This window comes from Trichosurus vulpecula, chromosome 2, assembly GCF_011100635.1.
Source record: "Trichosurus vulpecula isolate mTriVul1 chromosome 2, mTriVul1.pri, whole genome shotgun sequence".
Taxonomy (NCBI): Eukaryota; Metazoa; Chordata; class Mammalia; order Diprotodontia; family Phalangeridae; genus Trichosurus; species Trichosurus vulpecula.
This window is the reverse complement of record NC_050574.1, coordinates 127439757-127466132: the sequence shown is the minus strand read 5'-3', so window position 1 is coordinate 127466132 and position 26376 is coordinate 127439757. Positions and strand designations below refer to the sequence as shown.

Here is a 26376-nt window from a genome sequence, read left to right as displayed (position 1 = left end):
CTCTTTCCATCTTCCTCTCCCTCATGCATCCTGGAGGTGAAGCTGTAGAGCTAAGATGCTGTTCTACTTTAAGGCAGACAGGTCGACAGAATGCTGGCTTCTTGCAGAAGGGACTCCTGTCCAGATACAGGTTAAACTACATGACCTCTAAGGTTATACCCAACTCTGATATTCTGGCAATACCCAAATGCTGCAGGACTGGTGACAATGGGCCTGAAAGTAGAAGTAGTGCAGTAGGAAAAGCAATGGATTTAATTCAGAGGACAAGGGTATTAGTTTCCTCATCAAAATGGGGCATGGAGGTGAGAAGGGAGAATGGGAGGGGGGAAGAACAGGATTACATTTCTTAGATCTCTTCCTGCTCTACACATATGATCCAAAAACACCAGACCACAGAGGTACTATTATCTAAGGAGAGGATTAAGTAGGCATATCTCACCCCACCCAGGTCAGTCCTAGGTAAATTGTCTAATTAAAACCCTTCTCTCCCTGTGAGGGACATGGACAGCTTGTCTAACAATGTGACATACCTTACATCAAACCCCTACCCATAAGTTCCAGCATTTAACTTACCAAAAAACTTAGCTCCCTTGGCACCCAAGGTTGCCAGATTCCAAGAGTGGTGGGATTCCCAACCCCCATTATAGGACTGTTTAGTGCTAAAAAGTTCTACAGTATCATATTCACATTAGCCTAGTCCTACACCCCCGTAGAACTTCATACCTTGGTACTTCCAATCATTGCTATCTTCCTCGGCCCCTATAGGAAACCCAAGGACTACTGTAACTTCTGCCAGTATTGAGGTGAGGTCCCCTCATGCTACAGTCCTGCCTGTCTCAAAATCAGGCACTCCTTGTGGGCTACCCTCAAAGTAAGCCATTCCCCCAATCAGTACTGCTCTTTTGACACAAAAAACTTTCTGAGCTTCTAGCTGAGAGAGAATACTTGGCTCCCTCAGTCCCTTAAATGCAAGGAAGTACCTCATTCCCAGAGGAATTGGGGTAAGGGATAGGTAGCTTGACTCAGTCTAGAAAAGCTTTAATGCCCCTGTATCCTGAGTAATAAATATGATGGCCTGGCATCCTCTGGGTGGGCTAGGAAACCCTTACACTAGATATTCCCTTTCAGAGAGGTGGGACAACACCTTTTCTGTACTCCACTTCAAAGACTCAGGCCCAGACATAACCCAAGAGGAGGCTACGGCCCCACTGTCCTGGTAAGGCCACAAGAACGGGGAAGGCAGCATCTGCACCTGGCAGAGGTAGAGCAGATACAATCAGCTAACACTGTGCACCTACCTCCACTTCAGCTAGCGGGGAATCCTACAGCACTCTGGGAACTATCCCCACCAACTTCCCTTATCCCACAGTTGTCATACTGACCAGGGAGGTATGGAATGCTGCCTACACTCTCAGAAGTGGTCACTGTGTCAGTTGGTTTTGCATAACTGTTTTTGCTTCAAGGGAGGAGATCTATCCAGAAATTATTGTGATATAAAATCAAAGGGTATCAATAGGACTTTTTTTTTTTAAACCTAAGGAAAAAATAACTGGGGAAGGGGAAAACCTGGGGCCTTCACCATGCTCCTTACAGTGGGCTGCTCCTCACAGTGGGCTGCTCCTTACAGTGGGCTACCCCACAGCCAAAAAGAGTTTATTTTGCAGAAGGTGGCCTCACCCTCAGAGATCTCTCCAGAAGATACTTGGCATCACCTGTAATCCTTCTTCAGGACCAAGTCTCTGACCCCTGCCTCCTCAGGCTTCTGCTTTGGCCAGCAATTTGAGCCTGAATATTATTACCACATCAACACAGGCCACTAAGACTGTTTCTAGCCTTGGAAAATTATGCCTGGGACCAGCTACGTGAAGAGACCTATCCAACCAGGTGAGACTACCCCTAGAGGAGATGAGTTAGGATAAAAAAGAAGAGAAAACTCCCTTTACCAAGTAGGGCCTGACCACTCAGTTCCTAAATATCCCACAGCAACACTCCTACTCCCCAACCAAAAAAAAAGATGGGTCCTAACAACTAGAGAAAGAATATTAACCAAACATTGGTTTCCAAGGTCAGCTAGGCTACCTCCTGAGAGTCCCTCAATTATAGCCAAACCCCCTCATCCTGTTTTCTTTCCTATGCTATACGGTCTCACTTAGGTGTCAATCACTCTGAAAACTCAGAAGAGCACCAAGAAATAGAAATCTCAAATCTAAACTAGGACTCTTCAGCTTTGATTTGGGAAAGGACTCCTGAAGAGCTGTAGTTATTTTTCTTCTTGCCTTTGCATCTCCAGCGCCTAGAACAATGCCTGCTGGGAAGGATGGGAGACATGAGTGAGAGGTGGTACTGGCCTGCCTAGACATATACCCATTACACATAAGGGACAAAGAAAGAAAGGCCCCAGAAGGCCTGTCTTCCATGCGATCTTCGGATGTTATCCCTCATGAGGCCCCTCTGTGCTTATTCTTTTTGCCATTAGGTAACCACAACATGCTTACCACCAACCAGGTATTCTTCCCTCCCCCACCCCCTGGACAGCAAGCTTTTCCAGTTCGCATTCGAAGAAGAAAAGTCACACCACTGGAATACCAGAGTTATACAGGCTGTCTCACTAGGTACCAGAGCAACTTCTAAACTCTGACCTACGGTCTTATCTACATTCAAACTGCCCTGCCTGGGGCAGCTAGGTGGCGCAGTGAGTACAGCACCCGCCCTGGAGTCAGGAGGACCTGAGTTCAAATCCAGTCTCAGACACTTGACACACTAGCTGTGTGACCTTGGGCAAGTCACTAAACCCCAATTGCCCTGCCAAAAAAAACCCCAAAAACAACAACAAAAAAAAAACTGCCCTGCCTACTTCATAAGGTACCAGTCCCAATACCAGCATCTCAGGTAGTTAATTTGTGAACTCGGGGGCAGCTTTAGGATTGGGAAAAGAAAGAGCACAGCTCTTCGCAGGGAAGTTATCAAAAAAATATATATATTCATTAGTTTCAAAACTAGGGAGGTCAGGGCAGAGCAAGTTAATGCCTTTTTAGCATCTTGAGTTCCCTTATAAGTCCACTTTCTTTGGAAGCTTCTTACCTCAAACATGTTAAAAGAAACATTCTAGATGCTCTTCAAATTATGGGCAAAGCTCCGAACACTAACACGAAAGAAATCATTTCAAAAAGGCAGGAAATGGTTGGCCTTCCCCAAACAGCTATCCAAAAGCTGCCCTGCCTCTTCCCAGTTTCCTTTCTCTAGGACTGAGCACTCTTGCCCCAAATTCTGCCCCCACCTCTTCTCCCCTTGGAGTTCAGGATAGTTTTGCATGTACCTCTTACCCATGGAGGAAAACTCAGAGGCCCACTCCGACCCCAAGTCAGTTCTCTATTCCTCCCAGAGTACCCAGGGATTGCAGCACTTCAAGTATATAGGTAAAGGAATGGTCTCCACCCTGAAATGACTCTTCATACCTGATGGGAAGAAAAACCTGCCACCCCCACCATCATATACAACTATTTCCTCAGGTTACCTTTTTTGAGCTATAGCAAGAGACCCCTAGATGCCTAACTGGGTTTTCTAGGGACCCTCCCCTCCTCCCCCTTTCCTTAGCACTGCCCCTTCTTTGCTGAACTTATGATGAGCAAGTATGGTAAGAGAAAAACAAACTTGAAACATCTTATAAGGACTAAAAGCCTAAGCAAACATTCAGAAATCATAGGCAAAGAAAATGACATGGCCTCAGATTTGGTACACCTGGGATGGTTCCCAGGTACTGCTCACTCTATCTGTTTTTGAAATTTTTTCCATGCATAGCAGAGACTTTTGTACTGTGCATAAAGAAGCCTATGATGGCTGGGATCCAAGCAACTATCAGCAGCCAAAACCTGTGCACCCGCAGGATGAGCTTACCAATATGGTCAGGAACAGCAATGCCAAGTTTGATGACTCCACAGTGACCAAGGTAATCAGGTTACACCCTATGCAAAGGGGCCACCAGCACAGGATCTGATAACACCAGTGGAGTACAAAAATCTGTTGCCCAAGTTTACCTCAACCCGCTATTACCTGGGAATCCAGACACCGATTTCCTACAACTCAAGTGCCTCCTTTTCTGCCCCTCTGCTATCTTTCTAGGTCTCTTTCCCACCACCCTTCAAAACAATAAAAGTAGTCACAGGCAAGCAGCCCACCAGCATATTCAGAGCTCCTGAAATGAAGTTTCAAGATGTCACCACCAACAAGCAATTCTTCCAGAACTGGGGAGCCCAACCCCGGATCCATCATAAAGATGTCCATGACAGGACCTACCTTAAGCCTGTCGTAAGTGGGCAGGCAGGAGAGAAAGGATTGGCCCCCTGGGTTCCTTCCTCAGCTCACACTCTGATACCTGGTCTGGGGTACAGGAGACTAGGCTGTACCCCTGATTTGAAACATTATCTTGGGGACATGACTTAACCTTTCCACAGTTAATTTTTCTTTTCTGTTGGGGAAAAAAAATCCACAGATGATAGGCTCTACTGATGATGGGGAAAAGGCAAAAGGGAGAAAAGGGGCTAGATAGCATGCTTTCACCATTGTTCCCCTTTCCTTGCAGTAGAATAATTTCTCACAACCTCTGAGTAGGTGATGGTCCTTGTTGGCTGTTGGAGAAGTGAGATTTCACCTTCTCCCACTCCAACTCCTCCAGCCGAATATCATCTTTTTTCTCTTCCCAATAACTTGGATTCCTAGCTGCTATTTGAAAACCAAACCACCACCAAGAGCACTTTCATGCCTACAATTGCCAAAAAGGTGAAGTTATTCAAACCCCAAAGCAGCGGCATCAAGATTGAGGGAAACCACAACTTCTCCACTGCATACAGGGAGGCATACAGGTAAAAGCAAGGGCTTCAGAAGTCAGTCCTATATACACCAAAGGGGCGGGTATGTCTCAGAGAAAGCCAGTATTCCTGGGAGAGATGCAGGTCAATGCCAAAACCCAGATCTATGGCTTTTTTTGACTGCTCTTGCAGGCCACTTCAGTTGCCCAGCTGTCCACCGCACACTCATCTGATCCAAAAACAGGACACAGAAACAACAAACACAGAGACTACGATTCAACTCACCTGAGCAAACTATCTGAGGCTCAGCAGGCAGTCCTCTGTCAGTTTCGTACCCAGAAAAAACGGATTTTAGCCATTCTCGAGTTTTAAATACAACCTTCTTCTGGGAAAAAGGAATAAGCCCCAAACCAGTTTACCTGAAGTGGCATTGACCAAGGACATATAAGTCACCAATTATATTCTGTCCAGAGCATGTTCCCTCCTGCTGTTTAGTTGGTCTTAAGTAGTTTTATCAAAGATCTACTGAGACAGAATAGGGAAAGAGGTTCTAAAACTGATTAAAAAATTTTGCCTTTAATAGAAAAGGTTTCTGTAGCTACTGTGACTCTTGATCTGACTGATAAAATGAAGATCTTTTACAACACGAGAATGGGATGTTCTTCATCTCTCCTTGGATCTAAGCTGTCTCGGGTGATCTACCACCAAAATCTGGGTCATTATATAACTTTATGAGTCTCTAATAGGAACTAATTAAATTGGGGTTGGAGGAAGGAGAAGAACATCTCTGGAAGATACTCATTCCTTCTATTTTGAAAGACCTCAAACCATGCCTCCCCCAGTCCTGCAAGGTAAAGAACGGTGCATTTCATTTCCAAGTCATAAAATCACACAGCCAGTTATTAGCAGGCCAAACCTAGAAGTATCATTCCCCCAAGTTTGTGGTGTCCCCAAATACTTGTAGGAAGAGAAACGGAAAAGCTTATAAATTTAAAATAATATGGACTAAGCATATAAATCAACAGGAACAGAGCAATGTATCTGTTTCCCCTCCAGGCCAGTCCCTGCAAAAACAAATGATATCTCCCCTTCCCATGCCAATTAGTGTATGTTTTGACATATGCCAGTGAAGCAGTCATTAAGTATTTCCTGGCAAGGTAAATGGTGGAGGGTCCTAAAAAAAAAAGTAAATCTCAAACCAGATTCCTGATCAAACAAAACCCAGCTGTGAGGAGGAAACGAGGGAATATGGCAGTGACTAGACCTACTGCCACCTGCTATTCAAGGAAAGAGACTGGCACACAGAACAGCTTAAAAAATGACCAAACATTTCTCAAAAGTGTGATCTGTGTATTTTCGTAAACACCCTAAAGAAAAAAATTCTCAGGTTTGAGAAATATTATGCTCTGGATATTTCAGACCCTTCTCCAGAATGTTCCCCAAGCAAGAATCAACCAGTCTTCCCCTCTCTTACCTATGAGCTCTGAGCCTAGGCTTCGCTTTGACAATTCTTGGCCAGAGTTAAGAAGAGGACGGGGAGGATGAGCCCTAGTTTGGCAGTGATTCCATCTAACGTTTCAAGTGAAGAATAAGAGTCCTTTTTTCTCACAAATGCAGGAACTGACTGAAAGCCGAGCTCTGCCCCAAATGGCTGAGCAATGGCCAGATGGTCATTCTCCAGCTGATCCCTGCTTCTTGATCCACCTATAACCCTCACTTAACCCTGAGAAAGGCCCTGCCACTTATTTTCTAGATGCATGAAACATGGCTCCCCTCCCCCACAAGGCCCACTAGAAAGAAGAACCAATTGTTTTAGAATCCTTAAGAAAACAGAACACAGAAAGAAAATGGTTACAAAAATAGATGTATATTTGTTAGAAAAAAAGAAAAAGCCCAATTGAGAATGAACTCCAGGGCACCTTGTATGACCCTCAGTGGTGCATGTGTCACTTAAAAGACAGTAGAAGTGGCTGTGTGAACAGCTGAAGAATATGGACATTTCCCTGGGTCATGGTGCCCCCCACCCAGATATCAAAGCCCAAGCTCTCTCCCAGGGTCACTGGTGGCAACCATGAATGGCTGGTCTGTGTAAACTGTTAATGCTGACCCTGCCTGGCTGTCTTATCTGTCCTTTGCCCACCATCAGAACCTACAGCCATTGCTCGGTTACAAGAGCTACATATCCTCAACGCTCCATTTATAGGCAAGTTCATCAACAGCTTTCTTGCCGGCAAGTCGGGCAAAACGCTTCTCCTCAAAGCCATTGGACCTGAAAGTAAAGAGATACCACAGTAATCAACAGTATACATTAGGTGCAGGGACCTGTACAGGTCATTCTAGAGGGAAATGCACAGAAAGGAAAAGATAGATCCTGACCCCTTAAAGAACCTTATAATTTAAGGGGAAAAAAATAGAACAGACACATGCAACACATATGCACACATTTAAAAACCACATGATTCAATCATTGAACAGAAACCTATAAATACATGTCATGTGGAAAAGTTGAAGTAACTAAAATGAAGTAAGGCTGGTAAAAGAAAGCTATAGGTGGGTGAGCTTGTAATGACTACATCTCTCCATTCCAATCATCAGTGCACCCCTTTTTCCTGTGTCACCTTATAATCTATGGTAACGAAGGGACTTTGTAATGTCTAATTATGACGGGTCTGAAGTTGACAGGAAACAGAATAAGTGACAAATAGGACTAAGTATGACTAACTGGAGAAAAGTAAGTATGAAAGATCTAGAAACAAGTGAAAACTAGGAACAGAAGGGAACCTACCGGGAAAGTTAAGATAAGCTGGCCACTAGTGGAGAGCTAATTCAAGGAGATTTCTGAGCTTGAAAGCTAAAGGGAAAAGAGCAACTAGCTCAGGCTGTGAAGGGGCCTGAATAACTCGAGGAATATGCCTATACAGAATCACCCAGAAAGGGTCTTTCTTCCTTAGTGTATAGTAGGGAAAAGGGAAGTAATTGTCACTGTCCTAGGAGCAGGAAGAACTAAAGCCAGGATGGCTAAAGGCAGGGGGAGAACAAACTCTAAGACCGTGCTATATATCTGTCATTTGTCTGTCTCTGTATGTTTTGTGCTCTAAAATCCCTCCTCTCATACCTGTAGTAAAGTCATTGCTTAACCTTTAAAACTGGGGGCTAAGCAAAATGTCACTCACTATAAAGACCAAGGTGGCCACGACTAAAAAAGAGGCTCTTCCCAAATCTTTGGCTAGTGGCAGGAAAAGTGGCCAGAAAGCATTACAGATGAGCATCAGATACAAAAGGCATGAGATCTGTAGTTCTCTTCACGTTTCACCACAGAATAAGCGTGTTTAAAAAAAACAGAAGGCTGTATTCCAGGAGTAGGGGATGATAATTATGAAAGCTGGAGGCAGAAAGCAGGTATTGTTGGGAGGGAGGGAGGAAGGAAAGGAAAGAAGGGAGGGGGGATAGAGAAAGAGAGAAACAGGGACAGATTTTTTTTAAGCACTATGGGCTAAGCACCTGGGATAGATGTGTAGCTGCAACAGAGTATGAGACAGGGTGTACTAAAAGATGACAGAGAGGGACAGGACCTGTGATTTTACTGGTGTAGAAAACTTCCGGATGAGAAACTCTCTCTGCCAATGCAGGGTGGCATCTTCTCTGCAACTTATAGTCTTGAGAGTTGCCTAGAGCCCTGAAAGGTTCATGTAAGTGACTTGCTCAGGGTCACACAGCCAGTACATATCTGAAGTGAACCAGCCTTGAACCCAAGTTTTTCAGGCTTCAAGGCTAGCTCTATCCACTCTGCTACAGAGTCTCTCAAAAAAGATAAAGATTAAGCTAAGGTCCACTTGAACTAAGTAGCAGGAAAAACACAGACAACCTAGTGGACATGGAATAATCAACACATAGGTTTACCTGTCTACACCATCCCAGCGATACCCAGGCCAGATATTGAATCTGTTGAGGGGAGGTGCAGGGCCATTGTAACGAGGCTTTTCTAAAGGAAAAAAAAAAGAGAGGCCTCAGTCACAATTTCATTCCAAACCCCAGAGCTGTTACCAATAGTGAAGAAAAACACCTCATTTATAAAATACTTTAAGGTTTAACAAGCCATTTTCCTCAGTTCTGTGAGATAGATAGGTAGGTAGGGAAAGTTTCATAATACCTAAGCTCAGCAAGGACATGCCCAGGGTTACACGGCTACTGAGTTCTAGGGCTAGAATTCAAACTCAGGTCTGACTCTAAACTCCCAGGGCCCCTTTCATGATACCACACAGCCTTTCCTACAAAGAAAACACTTCTGTGCAGGAATCTGCGTCTAATGGAACCCATATGACGAGACTTCCTGGGCTAGAGACCAAGCATATCAAAGGAGATAAATTTAAGTCAAGTCACCTCTATGTGTGCAAAACCATCATCAGTAACCAATTGCTAGTTAGGTCCACAGCTGACCTTTAAGAAATAAGACATATCACTGACAGTCTTGGCTCCCATCACTCTGAAATGATTCTTAACACATAATCAGTTCTCTGCTCTCTCCCATCCAAGCCTTAGGAAGCCTCACCTTTCTTGTCTTTGTTCTCCTTGGCCTTATTCTTCTTAATGAAGTTGGCCATGGGGTCGCCCTCTCTCTCCTGCTCTCTGAGCATCTGATCCAGGTCCTCATCATTGATGTAGCGAGCCAATGGCTTCTGCATCTCCTTTATTGCATCCTCCACGTTCTGTTGCTGCTGCCGGCTCTGGGCAAGGCTGAATAAAGAAAAGCAGGAATCTTTCGTAGACTGTCTACCATTCCTGATCCTAAATAAGAATGGAAATACCCTACTTCTACTTGGAGCATGTCCTCTAACAACCAGTGAAATTCAAAATGCTGTCTTGTTCCCAACATCCTTGAAGATAAGAGATGTAGCTGCTACTAATCTACCTGTCAGCAGAGTAGTAAAACTGGCTCTACCCAATCTCTACCGCAGGGCTGTCCACAATGTGGCCCACTGAATGCGGCCCGCTGTGCGATTTGTGCGGCCCGCCTACAAGCAAAGAAACTTACATAAATGCTTTAGTAAATGAAGCCGAGCTACTGCAGAGCTCTTACTAAAACGACAAATCAAAATATATTGTCTATGGTTCAGTAAAAACCTACGGTTGTACAGCCTGCTCTCCAGAGTAACCTAAAGCTTAAATACTTTCAGTGTTTCTCTTACCCTTTTCCCCACTGAGCATACTGTTCATTTTTCTCTGACTCTTCCTCTTCTTTTCGCCGTTGCTCTAATCGTTCCAGCTTCAGGTCCCTCTTGCGGCCAGACTTATCTCGAAAAATGGTTTCAGCATTTTGGAATTCAGCTAAAAAATATGCAGAGAACAATTTAGGGTTTCTTTTTCCTTTTTAATCTAAACAAGTATCAAAATCAAAACTTCTTGCAGAATTGTGAAGAGAGGAAAAGTGTCCTAAGTTTAAAAGGGAAAAGTAACAGCTCAGGGCCCTGAAGCTAGAGAGGAAATAACTTTACACCTGGACCACAGACTACCACCCAAGCTACAGATCTTTGTCAGCTACAGACCTAGAATATTATATCATGGAAAAGAAGGAAAAGGATCATTTGGACCCAATGAATGGTTCAAATAATGTAATAAAAACCAGAGCTTAAATCCTACATCAGTTAACAGACCAAAAGATGACTAAGAAACTTCGTGATCTTGGATTGGCCTATTGGTCTCCAAGTTTTTACCTTCCAAATGTTTGGTTTCTCGGTCCTGCCTCCTGAGCTCCTGCTGCTCTCTCCTTACATCAGACACCAACCCAGTTTTGGCCCCAGAAAACATCTGCGTGGCCTGTGCAATTGAAAGGGGGTACCACAAATGAATGAGACAGCATACCTCCCCAACTGGTACATACCAGAGGGACTCAAACACTAATAGTTGTAGTTTAACTAGATTATCCATAATGACTAGGGAACAAATGCTCTGGGAAAGGAATATCTAAGCTTTCATTTTATACCCTCAGTGTAGATCACAGGATAGACAAAGCAAGAAAAGAAGATGAAAACAAAACCCAAAAGGAAAGTTGCTGTGGAGAAGTAATGATTTTGCCAGTTTTATGAGAAGACAGAATCTTAAACTAAACTACTACTTTACTAAAGGCAATACTAAACAGCATTCACCAAGGACTAAACTTATTATCTGGAAAAGAGACTTTTAAGTTCACTTGCATGAAGTTGGTCAGAAGCCTGTAGTGTGAACTAAAAGAGTTTACACTGCTAAAATCCTCCACTTACAACAATAAACCCCAACAATCATGGCTCTGTGAACTGTAGACAACACAATCACAATAATGTGATCACTGAAAAACTTTTACTGGCGTTGCTTCAAAAATGGCAAACTGACTCGATGCCCTTCAGCAGCATGCTAAATCTGCACGGTATTGACTGCCTCAAGAATCAACATGCAACAGAGATGAAATGTCAGTGATTCGATCAAAAGAAATGCTTTATTCATTCAAATTGGTGGCTTCAGCTTCTTGGTCTATACAGCCATCGAAAGCACAGCACCGGAGGAGAGCTCCAAAAGCTCCAGGCTGATGTCATTACATAACTTAAAAAGAAAAGCAGGCTGTACCCAACAGACAACTGCAGTCTTACGGACAATCCTCTTTTTCATTCTGCTATATATTTGTTAAATGCAGGGGGAAAAAAAGCCCCCAAAATTAATCAAAATAAAGTAGAGGGCCAGATCTGCTCCTAGAAGACAATAAAATTCTCCAGAAATACCACATACCCCTGGGTCATGTTAAAATCTGCCAGATTTTTACTCTTTTTAAACGAAGTTTAATAAATTCTTATTAGCACTTACCCAACTCTCCCTGCCCCCAAATTACTTGATATATACTTTGCATTTACTCAGCAATCAAGCAACAAGCACTTATTAAGACCCTATTACATGCTAGTTACTGTGTTAGGAGCCAGGGTTATGAATGCAAAGAATGAAACCACCCCTACTTGCGATGAATTTACATTCTACTAGAAGTGACAAGTACATATAAAAATAAACACAGTTTAAATATAAAGTTAGTAACTACAACTATATAAAAGTAGTTGAAAGCAAGGTGGTTTGGGAAAGTGGGCACTAGCAGTTGGGGGAATCATGAAAGATTTCACACAGAAGATGGTGCTTCAGCTACATCTTAAAAGAACAGAGGGATACTCTGAGGCAGGGGCAAGGAAGGAGCATATTCCAGGCATGCGGGACAGGCAGTGCAAAGGCATGGAGGAAGGAGCTAGTTTTTGTCTGGAACAGAGTATGGAAGGAGGGGCATTATACAATGACATTGGAAAGATGGGCTGGGATCACATTGTGAAGGGCTTTAAAAGCTAAAGGGTAATTTTATATTTTATCTTAGAGACAAGAAGAAGCCATTGGAGTTGATTAAGGAATCGAGCATTTATTAAGCACCTACCATGTGCCAGGCATTGTGCTGAGCACTTTATAAATACTATTTCATTTGAACCTGACAACAACCCCGACAGGCAGGCGCTAGTATTATCTCCATTTTACAGCTGAGGAAACGGAGGCAGAGTTAAATGACTTGCCCAGAACACACAGTTAGTAAAGATCTGAGGCTAAATTTGAATTCAGGTCTTCCTGACCCCAGAAGCCAGCCCTCTCTCCACTGCCCCGCCTAGCTGCCTCACAACTAGGGGAACTGAGGGGTCAGATCTTCATTTAAGAAACATTACTATGGCAACACTAGGATGGACTAGAGTGGGGAGAGACTTGAGGTAGGGAGGCCAATTAGAAGGCTATTGTGGTAATCTAGGTGAGAGGTGAGAAGGGTCTAAACTAAGATGGTAGTTGTGTGAGTACAGAGAAGAAGGTAGATGCAATATATGTGAAGGTAGACACAAGACTTAGCCACTAACTGGACGTGTGAGGGAAGCAAAGTGAGAAGTTGAGTTACTGATGAACTTTGGAGACTGGAAGGATGGTGGTGTTATTGGCAGAATGGGAAAATTTGGAAGAGGTAAGGGTGTAAAGGGAAAGCTGGTAAATTTCATTTTAGACATGTTGAAGTTAAGATGTCTCCAGGATAGCCAATTTGAAATATCCAGAAGGTGCTTGGTTATATGGTATTGAAATTCAAGGAAGAGAGTGGGGCTAGATATATACATCTGGGAGTCAGCTTTTCATAGAGATGATAGTTAAACCCATGGGAGCTGATGAAGTTACCAAGGGAATGCAGAGGGAGAAGAGAGCCTAAGAAAGAAAAGAACCTTGAGGAACACTCAAAGACAGGGAGAGCGATACAGATGACAAGATAGCAAAAGATACTAAAAAGGAATGGGCTGACAGATAGGAGACAAACTAGGAGAGAGTAGTGTCATGAAAAACCAGAAAGAAGAGAATATACAGGAGGAAAAGGTGGTCAACAGAATCAAATACAGCAGAGAGATCATGAAGGATGAAGAATGAGAAAAAAAAACTATCCGATATGGTCATTAAGAAATCATTGGTAACTTAAGAAAAAGCAGCTTCAGTTGAATGATTGGGTCAGAAGCCAGACTGCAAAGAGTTGAGAAGCGAGTGAGAGGAGAAGTGAAGGCAGCTGGTGATAGATAGCTTCTTCAAAGAGTGTGGCTGAGAAAGGGAGGAAAGACATAAGATGACAGCTTGAGGGGATGGCTGGGTCTAGTGAAGGTTTAAGGATAGAGGCAAATGGGCAAGTTTGAAGGCAGTAGGGAAGGAATCAGCTAATGAAAAAAGTTGAAGATTCAAGAGAGAAGGGAGATGACTACAGATGCAATCTGCTGGAGAAGATGGGAGAAGGAAACAAATACGTGTGTGCCCTTGCTCTGGCCAGGAGAAGGGCTAGCTCTTTGTCAGAGATTGGATGAAAATGGCAGATGATGTTAAGGAATTTTGAGATGAATAAATGGGAGAAGAGAGATCTCACATCAAATGGTCTCAATTTTTTCAGTAAAGTAAGAGGCAAGGTCCTCAATGGAGAAAAGAATGAGGTCCAGCAAGCTCAAAAAGGGAAGTGAAGGTTTTGAATAGTTTTTGTGGGGACTGAGCTGTTAGGAAGCTGTTAGGAAGGAATACTAGGACTTCCTTACTGCAGTGAGGGCCCAGGTGAGGTTGGATAACTTGAATTTAAAATGTACCCAGTCGGGGCAGCTAGGTGGTGCAGTGAGTAGAGCACCAGCCCTGGAGTCAAGAGGGCCCGAGTTCAAATTTGACCTCAGACACTTGACACACTTACTAGTGGCGTGACCTCGGGCAAGTCACTTAAACCCAACTGCCCTGCCCTCTCCCTCCAAAAAAATAACAACAACAACAAAAAAATGTACCCAGTCACTGTGAGTGTGAGACTTCCTCCAACTCCATGAAATAGCTCACAAGGAGGAGCAGAGAAGTGGATGGTGGTAGTAGTTCAGTGCCGAGGTCTGGCAAGAGAAGAGCGCCCACAGGACAAGGGGGCAAGAGATTCAGGAACAGAAGACAAATTAGAGCTGAAATGACTCACTACCAGGCTGAGACTGGAGAGGTAAGAAAATGAAGCCAGAACAAAAGTAATGCCCTAACACAGTACCGAGGTGTGAAAGGAACAAAGGTCTCAATAGAGGTGAAGAACAGGTATAGGAAGAGGGTTGCATGTGGAAAGGTGAAATGATAGCAGGTTTGATCAGACAGGAGACTGCCATTGTTTCTAATTAGGAAAGCAGAACACTTTTGGGTACTGCCTCAGGTGGAATGACGAAATAAGTCATGGAACCTAAGGAGGTTGAGGAGATGGGAGTGTGTAGGGAGACTGAAGGAGAATCTGCATGGATTTTAATGTCCCTTAGTAGAAGGGCACTGAACTGTATACATGTTGTTTCTCCCCAGTACCTTCAAAGCAGGAACAATTTCCACTTTTGTCTTTCTTTTCCCAGCACCTGGCAAATAAAATGGGCACATATGCTTGGCACATAGTAGGCATTTGATAAATGCTTGTTGAATGTCACTGAATTCTTTGGAATAAAACTCCTTTACTATAATCCTATTTTATCATAAATACTCAGGCTTTTTAGCACACCAAGGCCTTGTCTGAAGTGGAGAGCCCCTAAGCTCCTGGAATTAACAGAAGCTACGTTTTCCAAAGCTCCTTCATATGTTAGGCACCAGTCTTCAGAAACAGAAACTAAATTCTATAAGTCAGCGACTAATTACAGTACTTTGGTCATGAGCGAGAAAAAGCAGCTTTTTGGGCTCCCTAATATTAGGATGACAGATCTAAGAGGGTATAAATGCAGATGATACTTGGGAAAATTGGATATACACAAGCTCACCTTTCTGGGCTGGGTTAAGATGAGCCTTGCCATTAGGTAAGAGTTACTAGAATGACCTCTAAAGATCCTTCCTGTCTAAGAATTCTTCATTCATTCAGATAGTAAATAAACAAACATTTATTGAACACATCTATGATGTGAAATACATAGTGCTGAGTGCTAAGGGAGGCGTGAGGATAACTAAAAGGGCCTTGTCCCCAAGGAGTTAACAATCTAGTCTTAGCTACTACACCTTCAAGGGCTATCTCTATTAGCTACATTTTTTTTAGTTGACATCTAAGTGGCCTAGATGAGGCACTCTGCATGGAGAGGGGAGTGACTGAACTCCTGGAACACCTACCTTTGCTCCAGGAGGCTGACTCCTTCGGGGTGGGGAGAGATCTGAATCAGAAGACCTGGTTTTCTGCTTCCTTCTTGGTGGCGAGAGGTCTGAATCAGAGTCTTGTTTCTGCTTGTTCCGTGGAGGAGACAGGTCTGAATCAGAGGCCTGCTGGTTGCTCTTCCCAGGAGCAGAAGAATCTATATCATGCCTCCGGTGTTTCTTGTTTGAAGGGTTTGTCTGAAATTTCCTATGGCTAGGAGAAGAGTCTAGAAATTAAGGGAGAAAACACTTTAATCGCTTCAGAATAATTCAGAAATAAATTTTTCTTCATCTGGATTGTGCTTTCAGATCACTTAAAACTCCTTCTCTAGGAATGTTGGACTCAATGCCATTCCATTTTCTATAGAGGAAATGTAACTGATATGAATGGCCAATCCACACAAAACATAAGGGGAAAAAAGAGATGAGTGTGTCCAAGAAAACTGGAAGATGGGAGTCATGACTATGATGTATGCTTCTAAATCTATGACAGCTGTGTTAGATGCCAAGGTCCCCTACTCAGGTCAGAGTTTTTCCCCATCAGTAGAATGGAAAGAACCACTCCAACCTATTTCCCTAGGGTAAGAATGTTAGGGATTCCTAGAAAATGGCTTTGAGGTTCCCAGGACTAAGGAACCAACAAGTTCAAAGCATTTTAAGTCAGAGTTCAGAACCAGTACATAGGCACAGGGGAAAGAGTTAGCAGTCTCACTGAACAGGATTAAATCTCACTCCTTTGCCACAAATGCCACTCTGAAGAAGACTGAATACACAATAAATTTTCCAGGGTTTTGATTCTGGGAACTAATATTATTTAGTTCTCATGTATTCAAATCTCACTACTAAATATTATGAACTCTTAAGGCAATGAATAAAGTCCTTGTCCTCAAAGAAGTTCTAATCTATTATTAAACTAGGTGCTACCGCTCCAAGGCTTTCTTCATGGGCTAGATTTTTAAGTAGGTAGATAAGTGACCCGGAGGAGCCATGGAGAGGGGATGATCTGAATCCTGAAATACTCACCTTTCTAGGAGATTGACACCTTTCCTGAAGGTCTCCTGACCTCCAGTCTCACATTATCAACTGCCTACTAGACATCTCAAACTAGGTGTCCCATAGACATCTCAAACTCAATGTGTCTAAAACAGAACTCATTTATCTTTACCACCACTCTAACACACAGAGCTTGCCAATGTCCCTACTATCCCAGTCACCCAAATGGGTACCTCTTCTACTACTCACTCACACTAACCCCATATAGCCAATCTGTTGTTCAGTCTTGTCATTTCTATCTCCACAACATCACATGCATGTCCCCTTTTCTCCTCTAACACTGGCACCCCCCTGGTGTAGACCCTCATCACCTCCCATGTGAACTTCTGGGCAAGCCTCTCTCCATTCCAATCAATCTCCCACTCAGTTATCAGAGTCATCTTCCTAAAACACAGATCTGACCTTGTCACACACACCCCCACCTACTCAATAAACTAGAGCAGTTCCCTGTCATCTCCATATTCCTTATGTGTCTTTTAAAGCCTTTCACAAACTGACTTCCTTCTTACCTTCTCAGTCTTCTTACACTTTACTCTCCTCGATGTGTTCTACTACCCAACAACCTAGGCCTTCTTGCTACTTTCCAACACAACTCTCCATCTCCTGACTGTACCTGCTTGCCTCCCCCATCTGGAATACTCTCTCTCCTCATTTCCACCTTCTGCTTCCTTCAAGATTCAGCTGAAAAACCACCTACTGAAAAAGGTCCTTCCCAGCATTCCCTCCCCACCCTCTTCTAGCCCCTCCCCTTGGTCTCCCCATTAAAATGTGAGCTCCTTGAGGGCAAGGCCTGTGTTTTTGTTCCCTCAGTGCCTAGCCCAAGGGCTAGGTTAATAAATGTTATCCACTGACCAAATAAACAAAAATCCCAGGAGAAAGTTTGGAACAAGAGACACTCACCTCTGGAGTCATGCAGCTGTTTCCTTGGCCCAGGAGAGGAAGGTAATCGATTTTTATGTTGAGAAGATTCACCCCCATGGCTACTGCTCTTCTCCTTCAGACCAAGAGAGGACTTGGCAGGGGCTTTACTAGACAGTGAATGAAAAACCTCAGGAGCTAAACCTGGGAGGTTAGGATGGACCCTCCTGGGTGGCGAAGAGTCTGGGGAGTCATGACGGGTCCTCCTGGGTGGTGAGGAGTCTGGGGAGTCATGATGGGTCCTTCTGGGAGGTGAGGAATCTGGGGAGTCATGACGGGTCCTCCTGGGAGGTGAGGAGTCTGGGGAGTCGTGACGGGTCCTTCTGGGAGGTGAGGAGTCTGGGGAGTCGTGACGGGTCCTCCTGGGAGGTGAGGAGTCTGGGGAGTCGTGACGGGTCCTCTTGGGAGGTGAGGAGTCTGGGGAGTCGTGACGGGTCCTCCTGGGAGGTGAGGAGTCTGGGGAGTCGTGACGGGTCCTCCTGGGTGGTGTGGAGTCTGGGGAGTCGTGACGGGTCCTCCTGGGTGGTGTGGAGTCTGGGGAGTCGTGACGGGTCCTCCTGGGAGGCGAGGAATCTGGGGAGTCGTGACGGGTCCTCCTGGGAGGTGAGGAGTCTGGGGAGTCATGGCGGGCCTTCCTGGGAGGTGAAGAGTCTGGGGAGTCGTGACGAGCCCGCCTTGGAGGTGAGGAGTCCGGGGAGTCATGACGGGCCCTCTTTGCAGGCGAGGAGTCTGGGGAGTCATGACGGGCCCTCTTTGCAGGTGAGGAATTTGGAGAGTCATGATGGGTCCTTCTGGGAGGTGAGGAGTCTGAGGAGTTGTGACGAGCCCTCCTGGGTGGGGAAAGGTCCTGCTTTTGTTCTAAACACAAAGTATAAAGTCAGCACTACGCAGATTCCTGGGCTCCAAAACACTAGCTAGATCTCCCAGAAGTAGTTATCTCAAAACTGCCCAGAAAATCTGAAGGATCGATATAATTGGATTACTCAAGGATAGTGAACCAGCACCTAGGATGGCAAAAGTAGGCTGAAAATTTTCTCAAGGACAATTAAAAAATCCCTGTGCATACAAAGAGCACTGAGTCAGGAGCTCCTTTTGAGGTTTGGTCCAGATAATCCTTAGCTTTCCTTTTGGGGGGGGGGGGGCGGGGCAGGGACCAGACTAATAAGACTGTGTCAAATCTACAGTTTCATAGGAGAAAAAGGTTGGTAACTATTCAGTTCAATCATATCTTTTCTTCAGTCAAGAAAAGCCCCAGCAGAGTGAGGAGTTTGAGATCTTTCGACTAGGTGGGATGGACTGGGTACAGGACAGCTAAGGTGTTTCTATGGCTCTGCTCAGCAACTCCTCTTCTTTCTACCATCCACCTAGTTATGCCATAATTAATACACTATAAAAATTGCATAGCCCTTTACTCGAGTGAATAAATTCATTTTAGACTCCACCCATCAGAGACCTCAGAACAGATATCTATGATACCAAGTAAAACTTAGAGGCAGCTGTGCTTTCCAAAGTTTTGTTCTCCACAATCTCCTTAAGGAAGCCCTAGAAGCAGCTACACTTAGGTTTCCCAGAACGCCACACAGAAATAAACTGTTTGCCATTTCTCCTCTCCCCCACCCCCTACCCAGAAGAATGAGGTTGCCTCTCACACTTTAGATCTGTCCAGTGACTTGGCACTCACCTCCTAAAAGCTTCCACTTGTTACTGGTCCGGAATGCCTCCATTTGCTTCACTTCTTCTGGGCGTTCATCAATGAATTCAGCCACCTAGAAAAATACTGTAAGCTTGAACAGCCTGGAAGATTCCACTACAGAGCCAAAAGTGACTTGGAAAGATTAAAGCAAGGAACATCTATCTCCACCCCTAACACACATAATTGTGAAAAAGTCTTCCCTCCTCAAAATTTACTGTTCCCTCTGGTTCCACAACTTGTTACTGCCCTAGTTTAATTACAAACTCTCCACTGCCTAATGAAGTACCAAAAAGAAAGGCAATTTGTCCCATCACAAGTCTTTTTTAACAACCTGTCAAGTTCCACATCATCTATTTGTGAGCTAAAAGATGTATATATTTTTGGTTTTTCCTTTTCTACCCAGCATGATGGCCTAGAAGGCTCTCTTGACTGTCACCACTGGTTAAAGTATAGGAAAGCAGACCAAACCCTGTTCAGCACATAGCCTTCATTTTAAAAAACAAATGTTAAACATTGTTTTTACATGTAACTGGGGAAAATATTCATAAAAAATAAAACTTTTTTTAAAAAAGGAAGAGATCAGATAGCCACTTTGGTTTAAGTATAACTTGGATAGGTGGCCTCCTTAGTCCCTTCCACCTCTAAGACAAATACCATGAAACACCAAGCTCCAAGCTATTATTCAAATCCCACACCTAGCTACATTTCAATTCAATACATGAGACATCTACTAAACACCTGTTCTGAGCAGGACAGTGTTATCTAGTGGATCCACCAGCATGAAATTCCTAAAGAGATCTAACCATCTTATTCCTCTGTTCAAAAACCTCTAGTGACTCCTTATTGCCTCTAAGATAAAATACAAACTCCCCTTTCTGGCACTGAAAACCCTTTATCATCTGGCTTTGTTTGTTCACGTCACTCTCTCATTTACCCTATGTCCCACCCAAACTGACTTTCCTAACCCCATGTCTTTGCCTGTGCTGATCCTCCCACCTGGAAGATACTCCCTCCTCATCTCTACTTGGTCAAATCCCTAGTTTCCTTCAAGCTTTAGCTCAAGTGTCACCTTCTAGAAGAGGCTTATGCTGATCCTCCCAATCGTTAATGCTATTCCCACTAGAAATTATTGATATTTACTATATATCTATTTTGTATCTACTTCTTTGTGTTCATGTTGCCTGCTACCCCCAATCATAATACTTAAGCTCCTTAAAGGTAGGAACTGTTTCCTTTATGTCTTTGTATCCCCAGCACCTAGCCTTCTGCCTGGCACATAGGAGACCTTTAATAAATGTCTGCTTGCTTGATGAATGAATGAATGAATGAATGAACAGAGGCATCAAGCTATTAAGTGGTAAGATGAGAGCAAAAGTTTCTTTAGAGTTCAGTTATGCATATTTTCTTACATTTTTCAGTGGAGAATTACAAACATGTCTCAGCCTAATACTAAATACAGTTTTGGCTAGGCAAAAACACATTCTTGGAAAGTCATTCCTCTGTAATTGCATCCTCATTATTAGGAGAATGATGCTCTATAAACGATGAAATGAGTATATCACAATTATTAATTACTATTTTGTTACAATTTTAAGCAAAGCACCATCCCTTCTCTGCTCCCATCTTTTCCCATTCACACACAGCATTGAGAGTAGGGCTCCACTTAATGCCTGACCTTGGGGAAGTCAATCAATTTCTCTGAACCTATGTTATCTCATCTATAACATGAGGTTAGACAAGATAATCTCCAAAGTCCTTTCTAGCTCTAAATTCTATGATCTTACAACCAAACGCAAGGAATCTGCTTGAGGCAACCACAAGTTCCTAAGCCCTAATTACTCCCAAACTTACCACAGGCAAATCTCCCTCATCTTCCTCTTCTTCTTTTTCTAACTTAGTAGAAATATTTGCCCAGCTCACATCATCATCCACAATCCTCATCCTAGAGAAAAGAACAGTCAGAAAAAAGAACTATTTTCAAGATGAGAACCAACATTTTAAGAGACCCAAATAGTTGCTTAGATATAAATCAGAGTTACGATTCAGAGAGCAGCCCCATTTAGTTAGCCCTTTCCCTACAAAGTCAACATCTCTAAGACTGAAGAATTTAGGAAAAGTTTACTGTAACTTTGAAAGAGACTGGGAAAAGGATGGAACAGAAACCCCCAACCACAACCAGTGGGTTCTCTCCCACTTCAAAGCTCAAAAGTGTGGGTTCACCAGCCTGAAATCCTACCTTTGGGCCAAATCCCACTGCCCTATTTTTCATTGGTTCCTTTGGTACCCTTCTCCAAATACCCCCAGTCCTTTAACTTCTGCTCTGAAGCATTTCATTGCAAACCTCCGGTGGGAGACTCCCAGGTTCAATCCTTGGGCTCTGGGAGGGAATGAGAGCAAAGGGATGTATCCTGGGCTCAGGTCAGTGAGGAGGTACAAAGGAGGAGGCAGGGCACTGAATCTGGTGGCTAAGAGTGGGGAACATAGTCAACAGAGAGGAAACTGACACGGCCCAGAAGCTGGGTTGATTTGAATGGGGCACGTAGGTGTCAGGAAGACAGACCCAGAGGGGAGTAAACAGGGACACAGAATAGGGAGATTGGAGAAAGGAGGTAAGGAGGTGGGAAAGAGGGCCATCTACATAAGATCAGAGCCTAAGCTGATGGGGAAAAAGGCACCGTCTGAGGAAAGGAATGAAACCCAAACAGTCACAGCCTGCGGTGACAGGAGAGAGCACAGCTGTGATGGGGAGGGAGCACGGCAGGAAGGGCAGGAACAAGGCTATGGCCTAGGGTAACTACTGCTTCTCTAACTTTCCAGTTTCTACAGAGGGCACCAGCACCTCCCAGTCACCCAGCCTCAAAGTGTAGATGCCAACCCCTCACTCTTTCTCACCACCTCCACGTTCAGCCTCGTTGTTTCTGCCTTGCTGTCCCATCCTTTCAATCGTGTCTCACTCTTTGTGACCCAATCTGGGGTTTTCTTAGCAAAGATGCTGGAGTGGTTTTGCCATCTCCTTCTCCAGCTCATTTTACAGATGAGGAAACTGAGGCAGACAGGGTGAAGTGACTTGCCCAGGGTCACACAGCTCCTAAGTGTCTGAAGCTGGATCTGAACTCAGGGGACTCTCTCCACACACACCCCCGACCCGGTGACACTGGCCTCCCGCCTGTGGCTTTGGCAGGACCTTACACCTCCCCACCGGGTCGATTCCTTCCTTCAGCTCTCAGCTAAAGCCCCGAGCTTTCTTTCTGCACGCCGACTTTCCCAGTCTGAGGATGCCCGCCTTTACCTAGCCTGTACACAGACTGGGAGCTAGTGCCGCCTCTCATCTCACGGTTTGTACCCCGACACTAAGCACGGCGCCCGGCACGCTTCTTAATAAGGGACGCCCGGCGGGTAGCGGGGAGGGCAGGGAAGAGGCGTCTCCAAGCCGGGCTCGACGGGCGGGGGGCACGGGCACACACCACCCAGAAGTTGCCCCGAGCCTGGGTTTGGGGCTAAGGAGGAAGGGACGTCTGGGCTGGCCAGTGCCCGGAGAGGGGCAGCAGGGACCAAGGCCTGGGTCCGAGCCGCTCAGCGCACGCGGACACACACACGCCACATACACCACACACACCATAACATATACCATAAATACACACACCTCCCAGACAAACATACACCACACACACCGCCACATACACACACACGCCCTTGTCTCACCCTTTCCCTCCAGCACCAGTCGGCTTCGGCCGCTTCTTGCGGCGCTTACGACTAGCCTCGGATCCCGCATCGACGACTGCCTCGGGCCCAGACAGGTAACGCTTCAGATACTCAGCCTTGGAGAGTGGTGGGGCAGCCGCCATGGCAGCGGAGGAAGCAGGAGAGAACCGGAACTAAGCTACGGCGCGGCGTAGAGGACAAATTTACCGTAAGGCAAAACGTTTCCAGGCGGCCTCCAGGGGGTGGGGCTAGAACTCCCGGGCTGAGGAGACGGAACACAAGGGGAGCATCTGATTGGTCTCTGGCTATGGGCGGGGCCCGGCTCGTGCGCGTCCTTATCTTAGGAAAGCCAAGTGCCATAAACAGCCCCAGCAAAGCATGCGCGCGGGGTTTTGTTCCGGATGAACCGGGAGGAATAGAGGTGCCGGTGATGGGTGGGGACAGTGGGAAGAGAAGCGAGAGAGCTGACTGGAGATCTACGGGAAATTAAATCGGCAAGACAGGGCCACTGATTGAGACTGGAGGGAGAAGGGAGTCTCCCCCATGTAAACCTGTGTGAGATTAGGTAAATAGTAATGCCTTAAACAACCATGGCCAAGGTACAAGGAGCAGGTTTTTTTTCCCGCTGTTCAAACTTTTTTTTAAACATTTTTTGAGTTCCAAAATCTGTCCCTCCCTCGAGCCCCTCCCCCACCCACTGAGAAGACAAGCAACATCTACACATTTTACTAGTGAAATTACGCAAAACAATGTTGCCCAAAATTAAAATTTAAAAAGTATGCTTCAGTCTGCACTCGAGTTCGTAAGTTCTCCCTCTCCAGAGGTGGATGCCATTTTTCATCATGAGCGAAGGAGATTTCAAAAGCAAAGTTAGACATGAGTCTGAGGTGCCAGTGGGGCATCAGATTGTAAATGTCTTGTAGAAGAAAGAATTTATTCAGATTTATATGAATAAGGGCTATTCCGCGATGGACAAATGGTCAAAAGCATATGAAGAGAAATCTAAGCTATACACAACCAGAAGAAAAAAAATCCTCCAAATCACTAATAATTAAATTATCGCAATGGCGATGTGCCAACGGCAGTTTTTGGAAGGGCCGTGGGAAAGCCAGCGCACTAAATGTGCCATTGGTGGAGCTGCAAATTGGTCAAGAGCCCCTCTGGAAAGCAATTTGGAATATGCCCCTGAAAGTCACTAAACCACACAAGCCCTTTGACCCAGCAATATCCCTATATTCCAAAGAGCTCAAAGAAAAAGGGAAAGGACCTCTATGTACAGGAATATTTAGAGCTAGCAGTTGCTAGCCAAATTGTTGAAACAGAATGCTATTTAATGCAATGACCAACCACAATTCTGGAGTACTGATGATAAAGCATACTACCCCTTTCCTGACAGAGAGAATAAATTCAACTTGTAGAAAAAGATATACTTTTTTGGACATGTCTAATATGGGAACTTGTTTTAAATTGACTATGCACATATGTTACAAGGGCTTAGTTTTTATTTTTTTTAATTTGAGGAAGGGCAGAGGAAGAGCCAGGGACAAGTTAGTCCATCAAAAAGGAAAAGAGAGTTACTAGAATTTTTAAATGCACAGAAGGGAACAGTAGGAAAACCAGAAAAAAAAAAATTACAGGCAAGACAGCTTTGAAAGTTATGTATTCAATTTATTTTATTTTAAAAGTTATACATAAGAGAGATCCAGTTTCATTTACAATCCTCTTTTCTGTTCTACTATGTGTATAGAAATGCCCATTTTATTTGGTGTTTAAGTTCATAATTTTTAAAAAAATCAACTGCATGGATGACTATGACACGGTTGAAGCACTGGAAGTAAATGAGATTGCCAATGGGAAAAAATGTGAAGACAGATGAGAATAGAGCCAAGAAGAGACCCTTGGGGAACACCCATAATAAGGGGTAAATGGCATGATTAGCACTTTGGGGTTTACAAAACTCTTTACAAATATTATTTTATCCTTACACAACTGGGAGATAGGTGCTATTATGGTCATCATTCTGTCATTGTTATGAGGAAACAGGCTGAGAGAGATTAAGTGACTTGCCCAGGGCTAATACCCTTTGAGTAGGATTTGAGCTCAGCTCCAACAGTCTAGCCACTACACCACCTAGCTTCCCAAGATTAGTAGCCAGTTAAAAAGACCAAGAACAGCTTAGAGATGTAGGCTCTGAAACCAAGAGTAGAGCATACAGTAGAAGTGACTGGTCAACAGTATAAAAAGTGGCAAACAGGTCAAGGAGAATGAGGAATTAAGTCCATCAGCAAGTATTTATTAAGCCCTTACTATATCAAGCACTGGCAATGCAAGTACAAAGAATGAAACAGTCCCTACTAATGGGGAAGACAATTCCATTTAAAAACACATACGGCATAAATATAAAGTTATTAAGTACAAATATATACAAAATAGTTCAATGTAAGGTACTTTAGCAAGGAGGGCACTAGCAATAAGAGGAACCAGCAAAGACTTCATTTGAAGATGGTGGCTGAACAGCATCTTAAAGGAAGAGAGACCATGGGGGATGGCCAGGACAAAGGCATGCAAAAAAAAAGTTGGAGTATGACATCATGTGTAAGGAACAGAGAGAGGGCCAGTTTGGCTGTTTCACAAAGTGCAGGAGGGGGAGAAATGTCTAATTAGGCTGGAAAGACAGGTTAGAGGCAGGAAGTGAAGGGCTTTAAAAGCTAAATAGAGTTTTCTTTTTATCCTTAAGGTGCTAGAAAGACACTGGAGTCGGTTGAGTAGGGAGAGTCATGGTCAGATCTACATTTAAGGAAAACAATTTTGGTAGCAGCATGTAGGAAGGAATGGAGTGAGGAGACACTTTTGATTAATAAGGAGCTGTTGTAGTCATCTAACTGCAAGGTGATGAGGGCCCGAACTAAGGTGGCAGCTGTGTCACTGGAAACGAGTCAGATGCAAAAGATGTGAACACAGGCATGGCAAGATTTGGCAACTGACTGGATATGTGAGATAAAAGAAATCAGTTCAGGGTAATGTCAGGATTTCAACCCTGAAACACCAGAAGAATGGGGGTGTCTTTGACAGAAACAAGTATGTCTGCAAGAGAGAAAGTTTGCAATGAGAAAGACGAGTTCAGTTTTAGACATGTTAAATTTACAAAGTCTATGGAACATTCAGTTTGAAATGTCTCAACTGGCCATTGTCTTCAGGGACTGAAACTCTGAGGAGAGACTAAAACTGGATATACAACTCTGAGAGGTATCTGCATAGAGATGGAAGCATGTAAATGGAAAAATTACATGGAATTTATTGATTAGGAGATCACTGGTGACTCTCAGGAGAAAAAAGCTTGGGTAGAAGCTATTCAGTAGAATAATGGCGCAAAAAGACGAAGTAACAAAACATTGAAGAGGAAGTAATGGTGAAGAATTAGAAGCATGAAGTACAGGCACCTATTTCAAAAATGTGAGCCGTGATGGGGAGTTAAGAAGGGCAGCTGAATGGATAAAAAGGGTCAAGGGAAAGCTTTCTGTTTGTCTGGGAGGGCCT

The 26376-nt window shown here is 44.2% G+C and overlaps 1 protein-coding gene across 1 annotated transcript; it reads right to left on the bottom strand.

The window, feature by feature from the left end:
* Positions 1-6690: 6690 nt before the first annotated feature.
* Positions 6691-22982, bottom strand: BUD13 (BUD13 homolog). Its single transcript, XM_036745883.1, has 10 exons — positions 22840-22982; positions 20989-21079; positions 19126-19210; positions 17427-18302; positions 15453-15700; positions 10517-10619; positions 9992-10130; positions 9355-9539; positions 8706-8787; positions 6691-7074 (listed from the first exon to the last, which is right to left on the bottom strand). The coding sequence occupies exons 1-10, from the start codon at positions 22980-22982 to the stop codon at positions 6981-6983; spliced, it is 2046 nt and encodes a 681-aa protein (XP_036601778.1). The 3' UTR covers positions 6691-6980.
* Positions 22983-26376: the final 3394 nt, after the last annotated feature.

Bases quoted from the DNA above. Each gene is read 5' to 3' on its own strand.
- BUD13 (XM_036745883.1), bottom strand. From the start codon at position 22,982: ATGGCGGCTGCCCCACCACTCTCCAAGGCTGAGTATCTGAAGCGTTAC. The intron at 19,211-20,988 runs GTAAGTTTGGGA...GTATTTTTCTAG, and splicing joins ATGAGGGAGATTTGCCTGTG to GTGGCTGAATTCATTGATGA. The intron at 10,131-10,516 runs GTAAAAACTTGG...CATATTTTTTAG, and splicing joins AGAAACCAAACATTTGGAAG to CTGAATTCCAAAATGCTGAA.